The 16,233-nt window shown below is 41.8% G+C and overlaps 1 protein-coding gene across 5 annotated transcripts in view; it reads right to left on the reverse strand.

Annotated features, from left to right (window-relative positions):
* Positions 1-11,399, reverse strand: part of SGCE (sarcoglycan epsilon) — a 36,448-nt gene extending 25,049 nt beyond the window's left edge. For 2 of the 5 annotated variants that reach the window (XM_063324860.1, XM_063324858.1), the window contains exons 1-2: positions 11,231-11,399; positions 1,591-1,695 (exon numbers count right to left, since the gene is read on the reverse strand). In XM_063324860.1, the coding sequence (XP_063180930.1) occupies positions 1,591-1,695; positions 11,231-11,345 (220 nt within the window). In that variant the 5' untranslated portion in view covers positions 11,346-11,399. The remainder of the gene's footprint in view (positions 1-1,590; positions 1,696-11,230) is intronic. The other 3 variants (XM_063324862.1, XM_063324859.1, XM_063324861.1) reach the window with 3 other exon arrangements.
* Between the last annotated feature and the right edge of the window lie 4,834 nt (positions 11,400-16,233).

The following is a 16,233-nucleotide window of genomic DNA, read 5'->3' on the forward strand; positions in this document are numbered from 1 at the left end:
GGAGACATATTGCTACCACTAAATGCCTGCCCATTCCTAGTAATGAGATGTTCTCTGTTGCTGAAGTAAGCATAGCAATAAGGACTTCATGCAGACACAAAACAGTGATCTTGGTGGAAGTCTAAAAATGCCTCTCAGAAGGTAAAAAACCCACAAATCTATTTTATCTCTTACCTTTTATCTTTATAACAACAAACACACAGTAATGACACAAGTATAAGGATTAAGAATCTGAAAGTAATTGCCCTCCTTATCAGAGAAGCTCTTTTCTTTTTCCTCTACGAAGATCCTTCAAAATAAGAAGGAAAATGATGAGCCTTCAGCTCACTATAGCAATCACTGCTTTTCAATAATGAAACCAGTGAAATGCTATTTTTTTCAAAAGCTTTTAAAACACAAAATTACTTCCATAAGATGCCTGAGACTGGAGATGAAATGTGTCATCATCTTAGGTGATCTAGGGATGAAACTGAATATACTTACCAACTTCTAGATACTAATCTAATAAAGCAGACTGACAGATGTGAATTGCCTGGGCAAATTCCCTGAGGCAGATAAAAATCTCAGGGACTGTGGAAGACTTCAGTAAAACTAACCATGGGAAATTAAAAATCTTCACTACACAGGATCACAACAGATACCTACTAGAAAAAAAAGACAGTTATCAGCTACCTCAACGGCACTGTTTTCTTCTTTTTTGTTTCCAGATCCCTTGGAGGACTTTCTGTAGGTCCCAAGATATATCTGTGCAGAAAGGTTAGAAGTTCTGGAGGTTGGGAAAGAAGTAGATTAACTGGGAACTGGAGGTTGGAAAACACGCATCACTTTTTGAAACATGTACAGAAACTGTCACAGTCATTCTTCTCGGGGGTCTTGAACATGGGCACAGCCAGGAATCCTGCTAGGACTGCATCAGCCTCCAGCCCAGAGCCTGTTATCAGATACAGATGACCCTGTCTCCAGAAATTTCAGAAGATTTACCATGTTGGTTGAAGCCTGTACGTTGATGATCTTCAGAAAAAAATCCACCTGGAAATTTTTTCTGGGACTTTCAATGGGTTCTCTCCCCATGGATTTTTAGCAGATGAAGCACAATCCCAGAAATAACTTAATTTGGGGGCCAATCCAGATTGCCTGCTTGGATGGGCAATCAGTGCAAAGCCTTTTCTCAGCTAGTGTACGCTAGCTAAAATACTCTATGGGTACTTGCATAAATGACAGTAAAATAGTCTTTTTCCATACGTATATGAAAATATTTTTTTAAAATGTTACAGACAAGTTATTGTATTAAGCAAATTGCAGAGGTATCTCCAAGCAACCAGCCGTGATAAGAAAATGTGCAACATTAGGTATACACACAGCCATTATTTCAAGCAAAGCTACAGGAACAGGAAAAGCTGGGGAAGACTCACAAAGACACGCAAGTCTGTGAGTATTTAAAAGACTGAAGAAATGTAAAATTTTCCAAATTACTTACCTTGAAATAGCACCTACTTCCTAAAACAAGGACATTATTGAAAAAGCAAGAGTAATATTAAAAGCAGATTTGACTGAACCAACATGGGATTTAAATTTGCAACCTAAACTCACCATTCTTCTCAACAGCCTTTATTCTGCTGATAATATAACTGTGGGCTTGCTTAGTCGTCCAGTTAACTGTTCCATTATTGCCATCAGCAGAGCTTAACAAAAAAGCTTTTCAGAATAAAACAAATGCAAAAAAAAAATTAGTCATATCAACAGACTCCCATAAACCAAGTATCAGAAGGGATCAGATGCCTTCTAAATCAGGTTTTGGTTTTAGACAGAGTTTAGGAACCTCAGGTTAAAAAAATGGTGGTGTTTGATTTGGATATGTAAACATATAATAATCTTTCTGACATTCACCTTTTTGACACTCATTTTCCCAAATAAGCTAAGTTTACAGTAAATGCTTAAACCTCTACAGACATTTCTACAGACATAATTATACTGATAATAAAAACGAAGAGCATTCTCTGGTAAATATATTTGCACTGGCAAAACACCATATACAGGGAAAGACAAATCTAAAGTTACATTCGCTGGCATAGTATATTTTGGCCAAAGTAGGGAAAGTAACATAACCAAGAGCACAGCTTTGCTTATATAAAGATGCTTTATATAATGACACATGGGGCTGATCACCTTGCCTTGTGGGCATAAACAAGAATCAAATTTTGGAAAAAGAACCAGTAAAAACAGTTGTCTTCATCCCACACAGACAGAACACAGCTTGAAAACCGCTGGATCAGTGCAGCTGAGGGTAAAAAAAGATTTAAAGGTGGTGAGGAGCAAATGATTACAGGAGACAGAAAGCAGCTGTGGAACTGACTGAAAGACTCCATTTCACCAGTAGCAGAACTGCCTGGGAAAGCTCCCTCCCCACCTCCCACTTTTTGTTCTTTTCTTCCTTTTATTCTGTGGTGAATAATAGATATATCAGCTGTTTGTATAGTTACTCGCCAACTGAAAGTGTAGAGGGAAAGAACTGTAGTCAGATGGTAGGAAAGGGAAAGTGGCCGTAACAAATAGTCTTTCTTTTGAAACAGTTTGCAAGTGAAAACTCGTGTCAAACCCCAGTTAAAAGATGCTATTGGATTAGCACCTTATCTGCCTTGTAAAAATAGCAGTATCAGAAACAAACAAGTAGCAGTACTTGTGTTCAGATACACCAGTTCGCAGGAAGAAACAAACACTTACTGGCAAACACTCAAAGTATGCAAATACTATTTACACTAGATGCTTAAACATCTGTGGAAACTTCTGCTGACATAGTTACACCAGTCAGCTATCCCACTACTGGTATCACATTCTCCAGACACAATTTAGGAGGCCCAACAGATCTGTTTTATGCAGTAGTCAAGACACACAAATACTCAATCTATGCATGTGAGCGAGCCATCTATTAATGATAATTTACACAAAACACCTAAAATTGAATTAAGGATGAAGTGTAATAAAAAAATTACGCGTTCAAATTACCATACCAACACAATAACATTTCTAAATTATGAATTTCTGTTAGGTTTCTTCAGATTTTTCAATATGAACAAAATGATCTCATTTAACAAAAAGGTATTATTCACATCCACTGTATTACATCTGTCTTGCAAGACGGACAACTTTCTCCCTGCTGAGACAGTCTTTTTATATTAAAAGTCTTATTATAATACCATCCTAGGGATTATCCAACTCGGTACTACATATGACCTTTACTGTAAATTTTCTATAATTCTTGGAACATTCAAGAAAAGGTAAAATAAAGTTGTTCCAATATTTCAACAGGATAAGCTGAGCAATCAGAGGCTTGTCAGCTACAAACCAGCACCAAGCAAAACAATTAATACAAGATTTGATTACTGAATTATTAAATGGAGAAGAGTATTATATTTATCCCAGTCAACAAGGATTTAATGCATCTTTTCAGACACTTTTGATGAGCCCACAAGTTTTTTCTGGTAAAGACAAAAATAATGACATGTTACCCATAGATACAAAGCATATCACCTAGTTCTTTGACTAATGAAACTAAATACAAAATCATTCTAGCATATTTAAATGGAATAAAAAAAAAAAAGAAAGACAGGTTCTGAGATGTATTTTTTAATATAAATGATCAGTAAGTGTCTTTGATTTGGGTTCACAAGTTTGCTAGGTTTAGCTGTGGGGATTAAAGAGGTTTCCTGTCCACCTCTCCACCCTACGGTGCATTTCATAGGGGAACTGGAAAAGCAACCACTGTGCCTGTTTTCAGATCCTAGAATTTACAGTGTGATGTTTTAATACAAACATATATTACCATCTATTTGATTTCAAACGACAGGAGTGAAATGAAACGATTCAAGAGCACACTGCCCATTCAACAGCTTTCACCACAAGCAAGGGAATAGGGCTACTGGACAGTTAATTTGTTATATGAGCTTTCTAGTGGGCCTCACAAGATTCTGGTATTGGCCTTATGCAATTTGACTTGTATATATATATATGTTTCAATTTTATATATATATATAAAATGTATATAAACATATAAATTTTATTGTATACCGATAAAATTTGCAGGTAAAAACAAAGGCTAGCAGATTAACAAATAATGGAGATGACATGCTACTAACACAAAACAGTCTGCGTTGTTTGGTAAAAAGGTGATCAGTGATCTGCACTTCAATAGAATACCCAGGAACATGTATACCCAGGAACAAAGGCAGCCATACACACACTACCGAGCACACACTTCAGGGATGCTGAACTTCGATATAAAACTAGGGACACATGTCAGGTAATAACTGTTTGAACAGAAGCTTTCAGCAGAAGACTGGTTATGGCTGATATGTAAACAGCAACATCAAGGAGGAGCAGGGAGATTTTGTTTTGTTACTTGACACAGATATGATCACTGTTCAAATGCTGTGCCTAGTACTTACATAGAGCCTTCAAGAAGCATAGTGACAACATGAAAAAAGCTCAGGGAAGATCTGTGAATATGATTAAAGGATGACAAAAGAAGTCTTATACTACAGAATGCAGGGATTCAAACTATGCATTTTATCAAAGAGACAATTTAGAATTAATTTGATCAGCCTTGTACTGACACTGAAAAAAACCTTAATAGTGTCAGGCTCTTCAGTTTGTTACACACGTTGCCACAGTTGCTGGAGCACCCACCAGTGCTTGTAACACCAGCAGCAACTCCCACCTCTGTGCCTGGGACTTGAACGTGGGCCGGTAACGTGCATCTACAGTGCTTTCTTTTTACTTTTCTTTAATTACATTTTCTTTAATTAATATTTTAATTTTATTTTCCTCAAATTAGTATTTTTTCTTTACTATTTTTAATTATATTTGTATTATCTTATAGATTATATTTCTATTATTTTCATATTATTTTTCCCTTTCTTTAATTGTATTTGCATAGGCTTTATATAAAGGTTTTAAGTATTAAGTATTTATAATATTTAAGTACTAACTTTTAACAGCAAAGATAATTAACAGAGAAGATAGCTACAACAATTTCTGCCCACCTCCCAGTCAAAAAAGGACCTAAGCATCATGGACCAACTTCACCTCCCCCGTTCCTTTATTGCAGTCTAACATCCACACACCATCCTGCACCCTTATCTACCCTCCTTATTGCTTCTTGAAGTAGGAGCTCAAGCCCATTTCTCCCACTACTAATGCAGCACACAGCTTCCTCTCTCAAAACCCAGCATTTCCCCCTCTTTCCCACACCTCCACCTGGGACCCCAACGTAAGCACGTGCTCATTACCTTCATGCCACAGACCAGGGCCTTGGGACATGCTTTCACTACCCTTTACTCTCTTACTACACAACCTGGCTCCAAACAGCTACCCTCATGCTCCTCCACTGCATATCCCATCTGGCTCAGAGCCCTTCCCGCATCCCGGGCTGGAAGCAGAGATCATAAAATCATAGAATCACAGAATCATGGAATGGTTTGGGTTGGAAGGGACCTTAATGATTATCTAGTTCCAACCCCCTGTCATGGGCAGGGACACCTCCCACTAGACCAGGCTGCTCAAAGCCCCATCCAGCCTGGCCTTGAACACTTCCAGGGATGGGGCATCCATAACTTCTCTGGGCAACCTGTTCCACTGTCTCACCACCCTCACAGTAAAGCATTTCTTCCTAATATCTAATCTAAATCTTCCCTCTTTCGGTTTGAAACTGTTACCCCTCGTCCTATCCCTACACTTCCTGATAAAAAGTCCCTCCCCACCCTCCTTGTAAGCCCCCTGTAGGTACTGGAAGGCTGCTATAAGGTCTCCCCAGAGCCTTCTCTTCTCCAGGCTGAAAAACCTCAACTCTCTCAGCCTGTCCCCATAGCATAGGCGCTGCAGCCCTCTGATCATCTTTGTGGCCCTCCGCTGGACCCGTTCCAATAGGTCCATGCACGGCACAGATTTCCAACTGGTCGCTGAGAACCACGGAGCACAACAAGCAAAGCAGGAACTGACACCACTGAGTTACAACAAAGCAATAATCTGCATCAAGGTGCTTAGCCCACAGCTCAAATCAGAGCTTGTACCCAGTCAGTCACTGAGGACCCACTAACATCTGCACAGAGATATTTGCCCTACGGGTCACATTGTCCACTAGCAGAGGCAGAAGTTGCACCACCACCTATTCTCTCTCCTCTTCCAACCTCAACACCCCTTCCTCCTACCTAATATGCAGCACATAAGCCACCATCACTGTAGAAATTTACTATGAATTAAAGTGGATTCTCTCAGTAGAAATTCACATCGAGATTAGATATTTTCTAACACACAAGATCCTTTTCAACCACAGCTACTACATAAGAAATAAGAATTAATTTGTACTAGTTCTCCATTGTGGATTGCTCAGGTCCCCCTGTGCTCCATTTATTATAACTGTGTAAAAGTTCAAATCAAACCCAGAAATGTTTCTAAGCTATACACTTATTCATCTTTGTATGGTTTTCTACCTGTTTCTGTGCCACCCATTGATTACTTTAACATCTGAGTATTTCTCCAAGATGATTCGAGAAAAGTAACTGAATAAGGCATTTTGTCAGTCTCACTGTGAAACTTTGTCATTTGCCTTCTTGGGAATGCTGCAAATTAAGTACCAGGAGAACAAAAACTTCATGCTTTATTAATAGCAACATTTACCCACCACCATTCACCCTCCTACTGCAGGCCTGACAAGAGAACCAAATTAGATAAGTTTTTCCATAAAGGCGAGGAAAACATTGCTTGCTCCTGCAGTCCAGCCCCGAGCCCATGGTGTAACCAAGAGGTATGGCCAGGTCACCCTGTAAACCTGCTATTCTAGAATGCCCTCTACACTGCTATGAACCATCCCTGCAATTATATTCCAAATTTCTGAGGTGGCAATTGGTTTAAAAGACTAAAGGAATTCAGAAAAGGCATAGATTTCAAAATGCTGAGATTTCTGTCTGATCAGTAGATTGCTCTTTCTAACTTCTCATCTTCATGGCTTGGACTGCCACTAATAATAATCTACATTTAAAAGGCATTTTGGGGGTTTGTGTTGCAATTGTAACAACATTTAGACACAGTCTATGTTTATGTAAACATTTTTTTTTTTTTTAGTATTACATAATGAGCGCCATAACTATGCTGTTATGAAAACGTGTGGTTTTGACCTATGTAACATGTTCATGGCTAATTCCAGCACAGCAATACTGATCAGCGAATACTGAAATCCGTACCTTCAGCTCTCAATCTGTAGCACCCTGTTTCGCATTGAGAACACTTCAGCAAGACAGTCATGTAAAAACTCTTCCCAGGTCAGAGAACCCCTTGTTTCTACTACTACTTGCTATTACTTGCTTGAAAAGCAGTTCGACTGATTAGGAGGGAAACTAATATGTGTCCTCTGGTTTCTTGGCTCTTCGTTTTCTTTCAAATTCCTAAGGAAGTAATCAAAACTGGCAACGCCCTCCTTTTCTCTACAGCTCTGCCAAAAGGCAGCACTGTACACTGATTGTGTCTGCTGTAAATTTATTAATATCTATTCAAGAAGAGCCCAAAAGCTGCACCAAAACAGATATTCTTGTCTAGGTTTGAAATTCTTTCTTTAGAAGAAAGATTGTTTACAATCAAACTAAGAAGAAAGGGTTTTACTTTGGCAACCTTAACTCCTGAAGTACTTTAATGAACTTCTAACCAAATCTAAAAAAAAATTAAGGAGCAAAAATAAGCCTCTTTTTACATACTGTAAGTTACATCTAGAAGGCAAATTCCTGCTGTAAAGCTGACTTCTTATTGTCTGACTTTAGGATCTCTAAAATGTCTCCATGTTAAATACTACTTATAAATAATGTCCTTATGTAATGAAAAGCATACTAATGGAATGGTTAGCTTTTCCCTTTGACAATTACTTATTCAAGCAAGTACTTACTGACAATAGATTTTATTTATTGATCTGGGTGAGATTAGTACAAAAACCTGACAGGCACCATCTTCACAGGCAGAGACTGAGCACGCTGTATGAAGAAAAACTATTTCTTTACCCTAATGGTTGCACCCACAAAAGTAAAAATGGTAAGTACGCTATAGAATTCATTTGAAGACACTGAAAGAGCAGATCATCCATGAAACGTTCTGCCTCTCTCTGCATGGTGAGGCTGAGAAGCTGAGTGTTGCCAATGGCACTTCTGCTGTGAACAGCGGGACGAGCACAGGGATCTAGTTCAGTCTCCCGAATACCCACCCTAGCCTGTGATTTATTTCACAGTTGCTTTAAACTAGGATATATTTGCAGCCCTGCTGAAAGGCAAGATTCCCAGAACATTCTTGGCCACCTAGCACACACCAGCATAAATAATCCTGTGCCAGTCCTGGTCAGTAAACTGATTTCAGCAAACAATTTTTGTTTGTGGGCAGAGTAGTTTTCAGCAAGATGACCCAATACACAGCACCACTGTACAAGTTACTCGGCACGCAAAAGGGAAGCAGTGAAAAATGCCTAGCTGTGGAAGGGCAGGAGAATGTTTTCTGGCAGCAATGCAGTTTTATGACAAATTAATGTGACCACATAATCATGGCTTCCAAAGTGAGAACTAATGAGGTCCTCCTCCATTTTGACCCTTTGTAGCGAAGGGGGAATGTGACTCCGTTGCTCTACGACTCCCTATTCCTGGGATAAAACAGGGGTTGCAGGGAAAACATGGGCACTGACAACTAATTCTTTACATTTAAATGTACAAATATAGGCCAACAGCCATAAAACGGCCAAAGTCATTCACACAACATTTTGACGACCGCTTTCTCTGTAGGAGCAGAATATGGGGCAATTCATTGCTCTGCCAAACTAATATGGCAAACATCTTTACTAGTTTAATCTAGTAAACTTCTATCGAGTCTGTTACTGTGAAGCTAGAGTCAAAGAACAACTACCTAGTTTGCAGTAGAAATGCTTAACCCTAAATGTCACTTCTCACAGCAATGTCCCATTTTTTTCTAGCAGTGGAAAAAATTATCATCAGCTCATTGTTAAGAGCCAGTACCTTGAATTTGAATAGTATATTAGCCCCCTAGGAGCAAATGTTGGGCTTCTAAAGTCACTCTTACACCCTTTAAACTCTTAAATCTCTTGAAATCCCTGGATTTTGAGTTCATGTTTTGCCACAGGGAGGGTAGGGAGAAGTGGGAGGGGGACAACCTGGGCTTTTGACACCAGTCAGCCTCCTCCAAAAAGCCTCTAACTATATGTCTCATATATCTTTAAGAAGTACAAAAAGCGTAAGTCAAGTTTCTCCTGTAGGTCAAGATCAACAACAGAAATGGGAAAAACTAATCTCTAATAGTAGAGAAGAACTCAAAGAAATTTATTTACTAATCTTGTGCTACTTCTCTTTTTCCATTTTGTCTGTAAGATGTCTCTTGCCTGGTTAAGTAATGCTTCAGTACTGTAGTCTACTTGAGAACAGGATTTAAAAGAAAGGACTTTCATGCAAGGCTGTGGCTCATCTCAGAGCCAGCAGACAAGGTTGGAAGTTCTTTCACATGGTCATAGTTGAGATGTCAAGCTCTGGGAAAGCGGGAAGATGCCACCATGAAAACAATAAGGTTTGTTTTGGGGTGGTTTGGGTTTTCTTTTTGCTTAAGAGGGAAGGGGGGAGCTCAGGTGAGCTCCTGGGACAGTTTGCATCATTCAACTTCTACAAGCTGTCTTGAATTGTACCTGAATTCAGACCAGGAACATACTACGAAACTCCACCTTGATGAAGAAGAAATTTTATATAGATATCTCTTAAAAGAACTTAACCGAACTCAAGTTTATGCTTCCTTTTTTACATTGGTCTCAAACCATGTATTCTGCTGTTTTAACTAGTGAAATCCAACTGAACCAAGCTTAAAAAGGTCAAATTTGAAGTGGAAAAGTTAACACTAAAAAACCTTAAGACCTCTTCCCTTACCATGAAGAGTGGAAGAGACTTGTGGATTAAACTCACAACTCAACTTCTAGAAGCTCATTTCAGTTGAACTTTTTTAAACTTAATATCTTAGTTGATACTGAAAGCTTAACCAAAGACTGTCCTAGTTCTTTGTTCGTTGCTATCCTGCAGCTGGTCACGGGAGGCAGAGGCAGAAGAGGCACGAAGAATTTCCACATATGGAGAAAGCAGTATCTTGCATCTAACAAATGCAAAGTTTTATCCTCACGCTGAACAACTTAACGCTTACGTGCTAACTGGATCTTTAAAACATCCAATGCCTCATGTCACTTCTGCTGTCGGTATCCCATGACAAGTATGGCCATATACTTTAAGAAGTGTAACTAGGTATTAGTCAAGAAGATATTGAGCAGACTGTCAGCTTTCAGGTGACACACCACCGACCTCTCAGACCACAAAACAACCTAAAGAAATAGATTTCTTGCTGTTAACTTGCTCTTGGCGCAGCACCAGCCTCACAACGGCAATCCTGTGGCTGGGCTGCTTTTAAAGTGTTACCCATTTGAAGTATTTCGCCATGAAGAACCTTGCGGGTGTGAAACCTGCCAACTGCATGACAGCTATTGTTTACATGCATTAGGGAACAGGATTAACACTTTTTCTGCAGTCTTAATTCTGACACAGTTGGATTAAGTGGTCAAACTAGAAATAATTGGGGGGGGGGGGGGGGGGGGGGCGGGGAACGAAAGACACCCCTGTACTCAAAACTGCCCGGCCCCTCAGGGACAAGCACCAGCCCTGTCAGGTCGAGGGAGGGGAGGGGAGCAGCGGGCGCTGCCGCCCGGCCCTGTCCCCGGGAGCGGAGCCGCCCCCACCATCCAGCGGCTCTCAGCCAGGCCTCACCTCGCCAGCCCTGCCGGCAAACTCTCTCCCACACAGCAAGGCCTCGTCCCCCGCCCCGGCCCGGCCGCGCCACAGCCGGGCTCCCTCATCTCGGGTCCCGGCCAGACCCGGGGCACTCCCCCCGAGTCGCCGCACCGGGGGGGGGCGGGCTGCGGCGGTCCTCTCCGCAGGGGGCGAGGCAAGGGGCGGACGGACCGCCATCGGAGTGTCCTCCGCCGCGCCGGGAAGCAGGGGGGGATGCCGGGGCAGCTCGGACCCCGCACAGAGGGGGGCCGCGTAGAAGGAGGGCACAACGAGGGGTGGCGCGGGGAGGGGACACGCATCCCGCGGGAGAGGGGGGCACCGCGGCGACAGGCGAGGCCCGCGCTCGCTTGCCGCAGTGAAACGCCGCCGTGACCGACCTGTCAGCAGGAGGGTGGTGAGGGCTCCCCCGCCGTGCGGCCAGGGCCCCGCCGCGCAGCACCGCATCGCTGCCCGCTCCTCCGCCGGCTGCTGCCTCCACCACCGCCGCCGCATCCTCCCCGCCCTGCCCAGCCGCCGCCGCCTCGCCCCGCGGCGGCCGCAGCATCCTCCCCTCCCCGCCCCGCCCCGGCGGCGGTCTCCAGGCAGCGCGGCTGCCCCGCGGGGCATGCCGGGAGGAGCCACTCGCCGCACCCCGGCCGCGGCAGCCATGTTGGGGGGGGTTGGAGAGGCCGAGGTGACTGGTGCGGGATTCTTGGGGAGCGGAGTGCAGAGGCTTCGTTTCCCCTGAACACGGCTTGTGGGTCCCTGGCCGAGCCGGGTGTCCGCCCTGCCCTGCCCTACCGGGGCTCGGCGTTGCCTCAGTGGAGAGGCAGGCGCAGGCTGCGGCGGGGCCCGGCCACGCTCCCCTGAGGCAGATGTGGCGGGAACAAAGTCGCCGTGAAGTGAGGTGACTGGGGAGCTCTGGGATCCCCAGTTCAAGAGAGACAGGGAACTACTGGAGAGAGTCCAGTGTAGGGCAACAAAGATGACTGAGAGATTGGAGCATCTCTCTTAATGAGGAAAGGCTGAGAGAGCTGGGACTCTTTAGCCTGGAGAACGCTGAGAGGAGACCTTATTAGTGTTTACAAGTATCTAAAGGGTGGGTTTAAGGAGGATGGAGCCGGACTCTCTTCAGTGGTTCCCAGTAACAGGACGAAGGGTAATGGGCACAAGCTGGAACATAGGAAGTTCTGATCAAATATGAGAAAAAACTTTTTTACGGTGAGGGTGACAGAGCACTGGCATAGGCTGCCCAGGGAGGTTGTGGAGTCCCCTTCTCTGGAGATGAATTTCAAGACCCGCCTGGATGCAGTCCTGAGTGATGTGCTCTGGGCAGTCCTGCTTTAGCAGGGGAGTTGGACTAGATGATCTCTAGAGGTCCCTTCCAACTCTGAAATTCTGTGATTCCGTGACGTTGACTGACCAGATGGGGAAGGGAAGGCGGCGGTTGTGGCACCTCACTGCTTGCTTCTTACAGCCCTGCTCCCTCCCTTTAGGCAGGACACCTCAAGCTTGCCCGGTGCACACAGGTGGTGTGTGCCCTCGGAGGGCGTCGCAGCTGAAGTCCTCGCAGCATCATTTTCTGAACATCTTACCCCCTTTTCAGTTTATCTCCCCATTCTACATGTAAATCCAAAGTGGTGGTATTTTTCAAATGTTCAGCAGCTGCACCTACAATGGTGAAGCTGCAAGTGGGTTGTCTGGAGGGGATGGTCTGGGGTCCAAGCCCTGGTCTGCCCTCTGTGTAGAGACGTGTTGCTCCTCTTGCATGGCTGTCTTTGCAGCTTTGTGGCCTCCATTAAAGGTTGTACCCAATTTCCTTAGTCGGGTCTGATTATTCCGTGTTGCCTCACTTCACACTGGCTTCATTATGCTTGCTGGACTACTTACGGATTTTACAGTATTTTCTCTGCTGTGGAAGCAAATCCCCCTGCGTAGGAAGGAAAAATGTTGTCAAATACAGTTCTTGGCAATGGTGATATATTTTGTGGGTAGGTGTATGTATATGTCATATATAATAACTTAAGCCACAGCGCTATGTAAATACAGCATTTTCTTCTAGGGAGGTACACTCTGTGAGCCTTCTATATGGTATATGTAAGAGTAATCCCTGTAACAGAACTACGTATAGAACCACATCTAGAGCCGTGCCTGCTTTTATGTATTATATGGTAGATCTGATTAGCTCATTATTTAAACTTGCAGTATTTTAGGGCAGTTATGCATGGGAGGGTGGGTTTTTTGACAAATACTTTGTAAATGTTTTGCTATACAGAGGTATAGAAGTACATTTAAATACAGACAAGACTTGGGTGGAGAGTTTCTGTGAAATATTTGCTTGGAATTGCATAAAATGCAGTGGAAGAATTTTTTTTGCCTTTCACAACTAAAGCCCCAGCTCAACAAATCGATCTGTTTTTACTTTTATTTTCTCCTTCTGGTGGAAGACAGTGTCATGTTTGATATTTGCAGTACGTCTTCCATTATCCGTGGAAATGACCTTCCTTCCTTTGTTCTGCACATAGAATTTTGATTCCTCATGAAATTTCATAAGCATTTCCACTCTTTAGAGCCAAATGTATTTGCAAAAAGTAATAATAATTGTATGCTTTTGAGGTTTGGAAGGAAGACATATAATCTAGCTTACTCAAATTGTACTGACCCTATTGAACTCTTTATAAGCAGGGGAAAAAAAAGACAACTCTAGAAGACTTTACCCTATCTGGCTTTAGTCTTATTACAGCCCTAAATTTCCATTAATCTGTCTCATGAAGGGGAACTTACATAGTAAGAGGCTCTTCAGTATAGAAGTTCTGCCTGACATTAAGGTGCAAAATACTCTGGTGTTTTAGTCAGCCATCTCATTATCCCAGATAAAGGATTTCTTACTCTTTTTCCACTGCAACTTTCTTTCAGAATGTATTCACATTTTTAATTTGACTATGTAGATATTTAAGAGCAGAAATCACACTTCTTCATTTACCTCTATCTAGAAGTATTCTGTTTCATGGAATTTTTAAATTTTGAGTAGGCCTTCTTCTACTCTGAAGTTATATGTGATTTTTTGATTCATTCCCTTAGGGAAGCATACAAAGCCATACAGGTGCAGCTGTGCCATAATGATCTCAGATAGCTAGCTCATCCTGTGATGGTAACGTTTAGACTAACGAGTGAAAATACGGGTAGCTTTCCAACAATAATTTTTATGCTAGCAAGTGTCTGATTTTTGTCAACATCGGTACTGTCATCAGCTTATTAATTACCATTTGCTTTCCAAATAATATCATGTTGAGATGTTATTCCTATAGACACTATAAAGCTGTCAACATCAATTTTTTTAATATAGTAGCAGCAGTGTAGTAGTGTTCAGTGCTCTGCTACCTCTGTATGGAAAGAAGGCTACATTTATCTAAAACACATTTGTGAGCTACACTGCCTGAGAAGAAATGGTTACGTGTCATTGATATGTAAAGAAGTGCTGTGAGGTCCTGCCTTGTCCCACTGCTTCCTTCATAGCAGCATGTGGGTGAGTATCTATGTCTTTTTTGTTAGTTGTATCTCGAAGCTGGGATTCCAGAGCATACAGCAGTGACCCAGCCCTGCAGGACAGACTGACTTGCCTGAGAAACTTTGGGTAATGCTGTACACGTCTTAAGAATGCTATTCTTACATTCATAAAATGAAGTGATAAATCAGACATGAATGGAAAGGGATGCAGTGATGTGACATTTTTAGAGAAACTGTTCTGTATTCCATGTATAGTGCATTTGCATTGGTGAGTAGAAGAGCTGGCTTCTAACACTAAAATAGTTTTTAGCTAAAACTTTTCAATTCCAGAGTATAAACCCCTCATTTTTTGGGGATGCAATAGTGACCATTACAGTTTCCCGATGGATTCTGCAGGCATGGTTCAAAGATTTATTTTGATCTTCAGGCACATTTGGTAGTCAATTTCATGCAGAAGGAATATAAGCTAATCCATTTGCCTCTCTGTCTTTTACAGCACAAGTGCTTCCAGCTTGATCTTTATAGATACTGAATGCTTCCAAGTGTTCAGTGTTTCTGAAGATCATCCCACCTAAACAAAAGAAGGAAGTGTTGTACTTTTTTTTTAGGCACTCTTGTGGGGAAAGTATTTGTATATCTGTATATAGCTTATAGCAAGTTTAGCAATTAGCATACCAATTTATTATGTAAGACATAAAAAGAACAACTACAATTCTTGTTCTGGTTTGCAAGTCCTGAGGAGTTCATAACACCACCTTTCGTTACATTCCAAGGATTCTTGTTTCTTTTGTACTTCTTTCTAATGTTTACTGGAAGCTTTTTGGCATGTTAATGTGGTAATTTGTGACTACAGTATGCTACTAGTTTTTATGCAGTGTTTAACTACGTGTTTTATATGCAGCAGTGCTACAGGACACTATCTACAACAAAAAATTCTTCAAAAACTAGGGTTTTAAGAATTGTAATATTATGTGAAATGCACCTAACAGATGCTTATTGAAACAAAGCACATTATTCAAAATTAACTTGCAGAGTTGAACAGATACAGATTTTTACAAGCTGTGTTTTTAGCTGATTTAGCCCATGTATTTTATCTTTTCCTGGAATTTTAAATGGTTAAGAGAAGCTCAGAAGATTGAATTATGTAGGGTAGTAGTTTTCTCTAGAATTTGGCATATATTTTGGAAAATACCATGTGTTCGGAGAAAGAAGGTTATATGTGTCCAAGTGTGGAAGTGGTAAACAAGAACAAATGAAAAAAAGAACTTGAAGAAATAAGAAGTGCACTGTAAGTTCAAACAGCCCACAGGCAACTTCATCTTGCTGAACCAGCGCTTGTATAGCCAGTAGCCCTGTGTGTCAGTGACTTTGGCCTTATAGAGGTTAGAGTTTCACATGTCAGAGTAGTTCTTGTGGCTTTTCAAACATGCACTACCGTACCTGAAATATTGGTTCTTGTCAACTCGATAGGAGAGCTTTCACTCTCTTTATATCTACCAATGGCCCACATTTGCCCCTCTCTCCCTCTTTAGGGTGCTGTTGGGCAGCAGTGAGTGAAACAATATTGAGGTGTGCTTTTCTTGTATGAGAGACTTCCATTTTAAACATACTTGCTGTTGGGTGCTCACTGATGGCTCCTGCCTTAGTTTAAAAGAAAAAAGTATTGACTGTGATTTCCATCGTACAGTTTTTCTTGCGGTCAAAGCTTTTAGGGAACAGTTGCTTCAAAGAATTATTATTTCTATCTGTGTTTTTAACTTCTATCCTAGAAAAACAGAAAAATAGCTAGACAGTGGTAAGTTGGATTTTTCTCTCCTTGCTCTGTAGCAGGAAAGGCTGCATCTTTTATAATGGCACAGAGAATAAATACTGTACCTATACTGATTTATCGTGG

The sequence above is a fragment of the Chroicocephalus ridibundus genome, chromosome 2 (assembly GCF_963924245.1).
Source record: "Chroicocephalus ridibundus chromosome 2, bChrRid1.1, whole genome shotgun sequence".
NCBI lineage: Eukaryota > Metazoa > Chordata > Aves > Charadriiformes > Laridae > Chroicocephalus > Chroicocephalus ridibundus.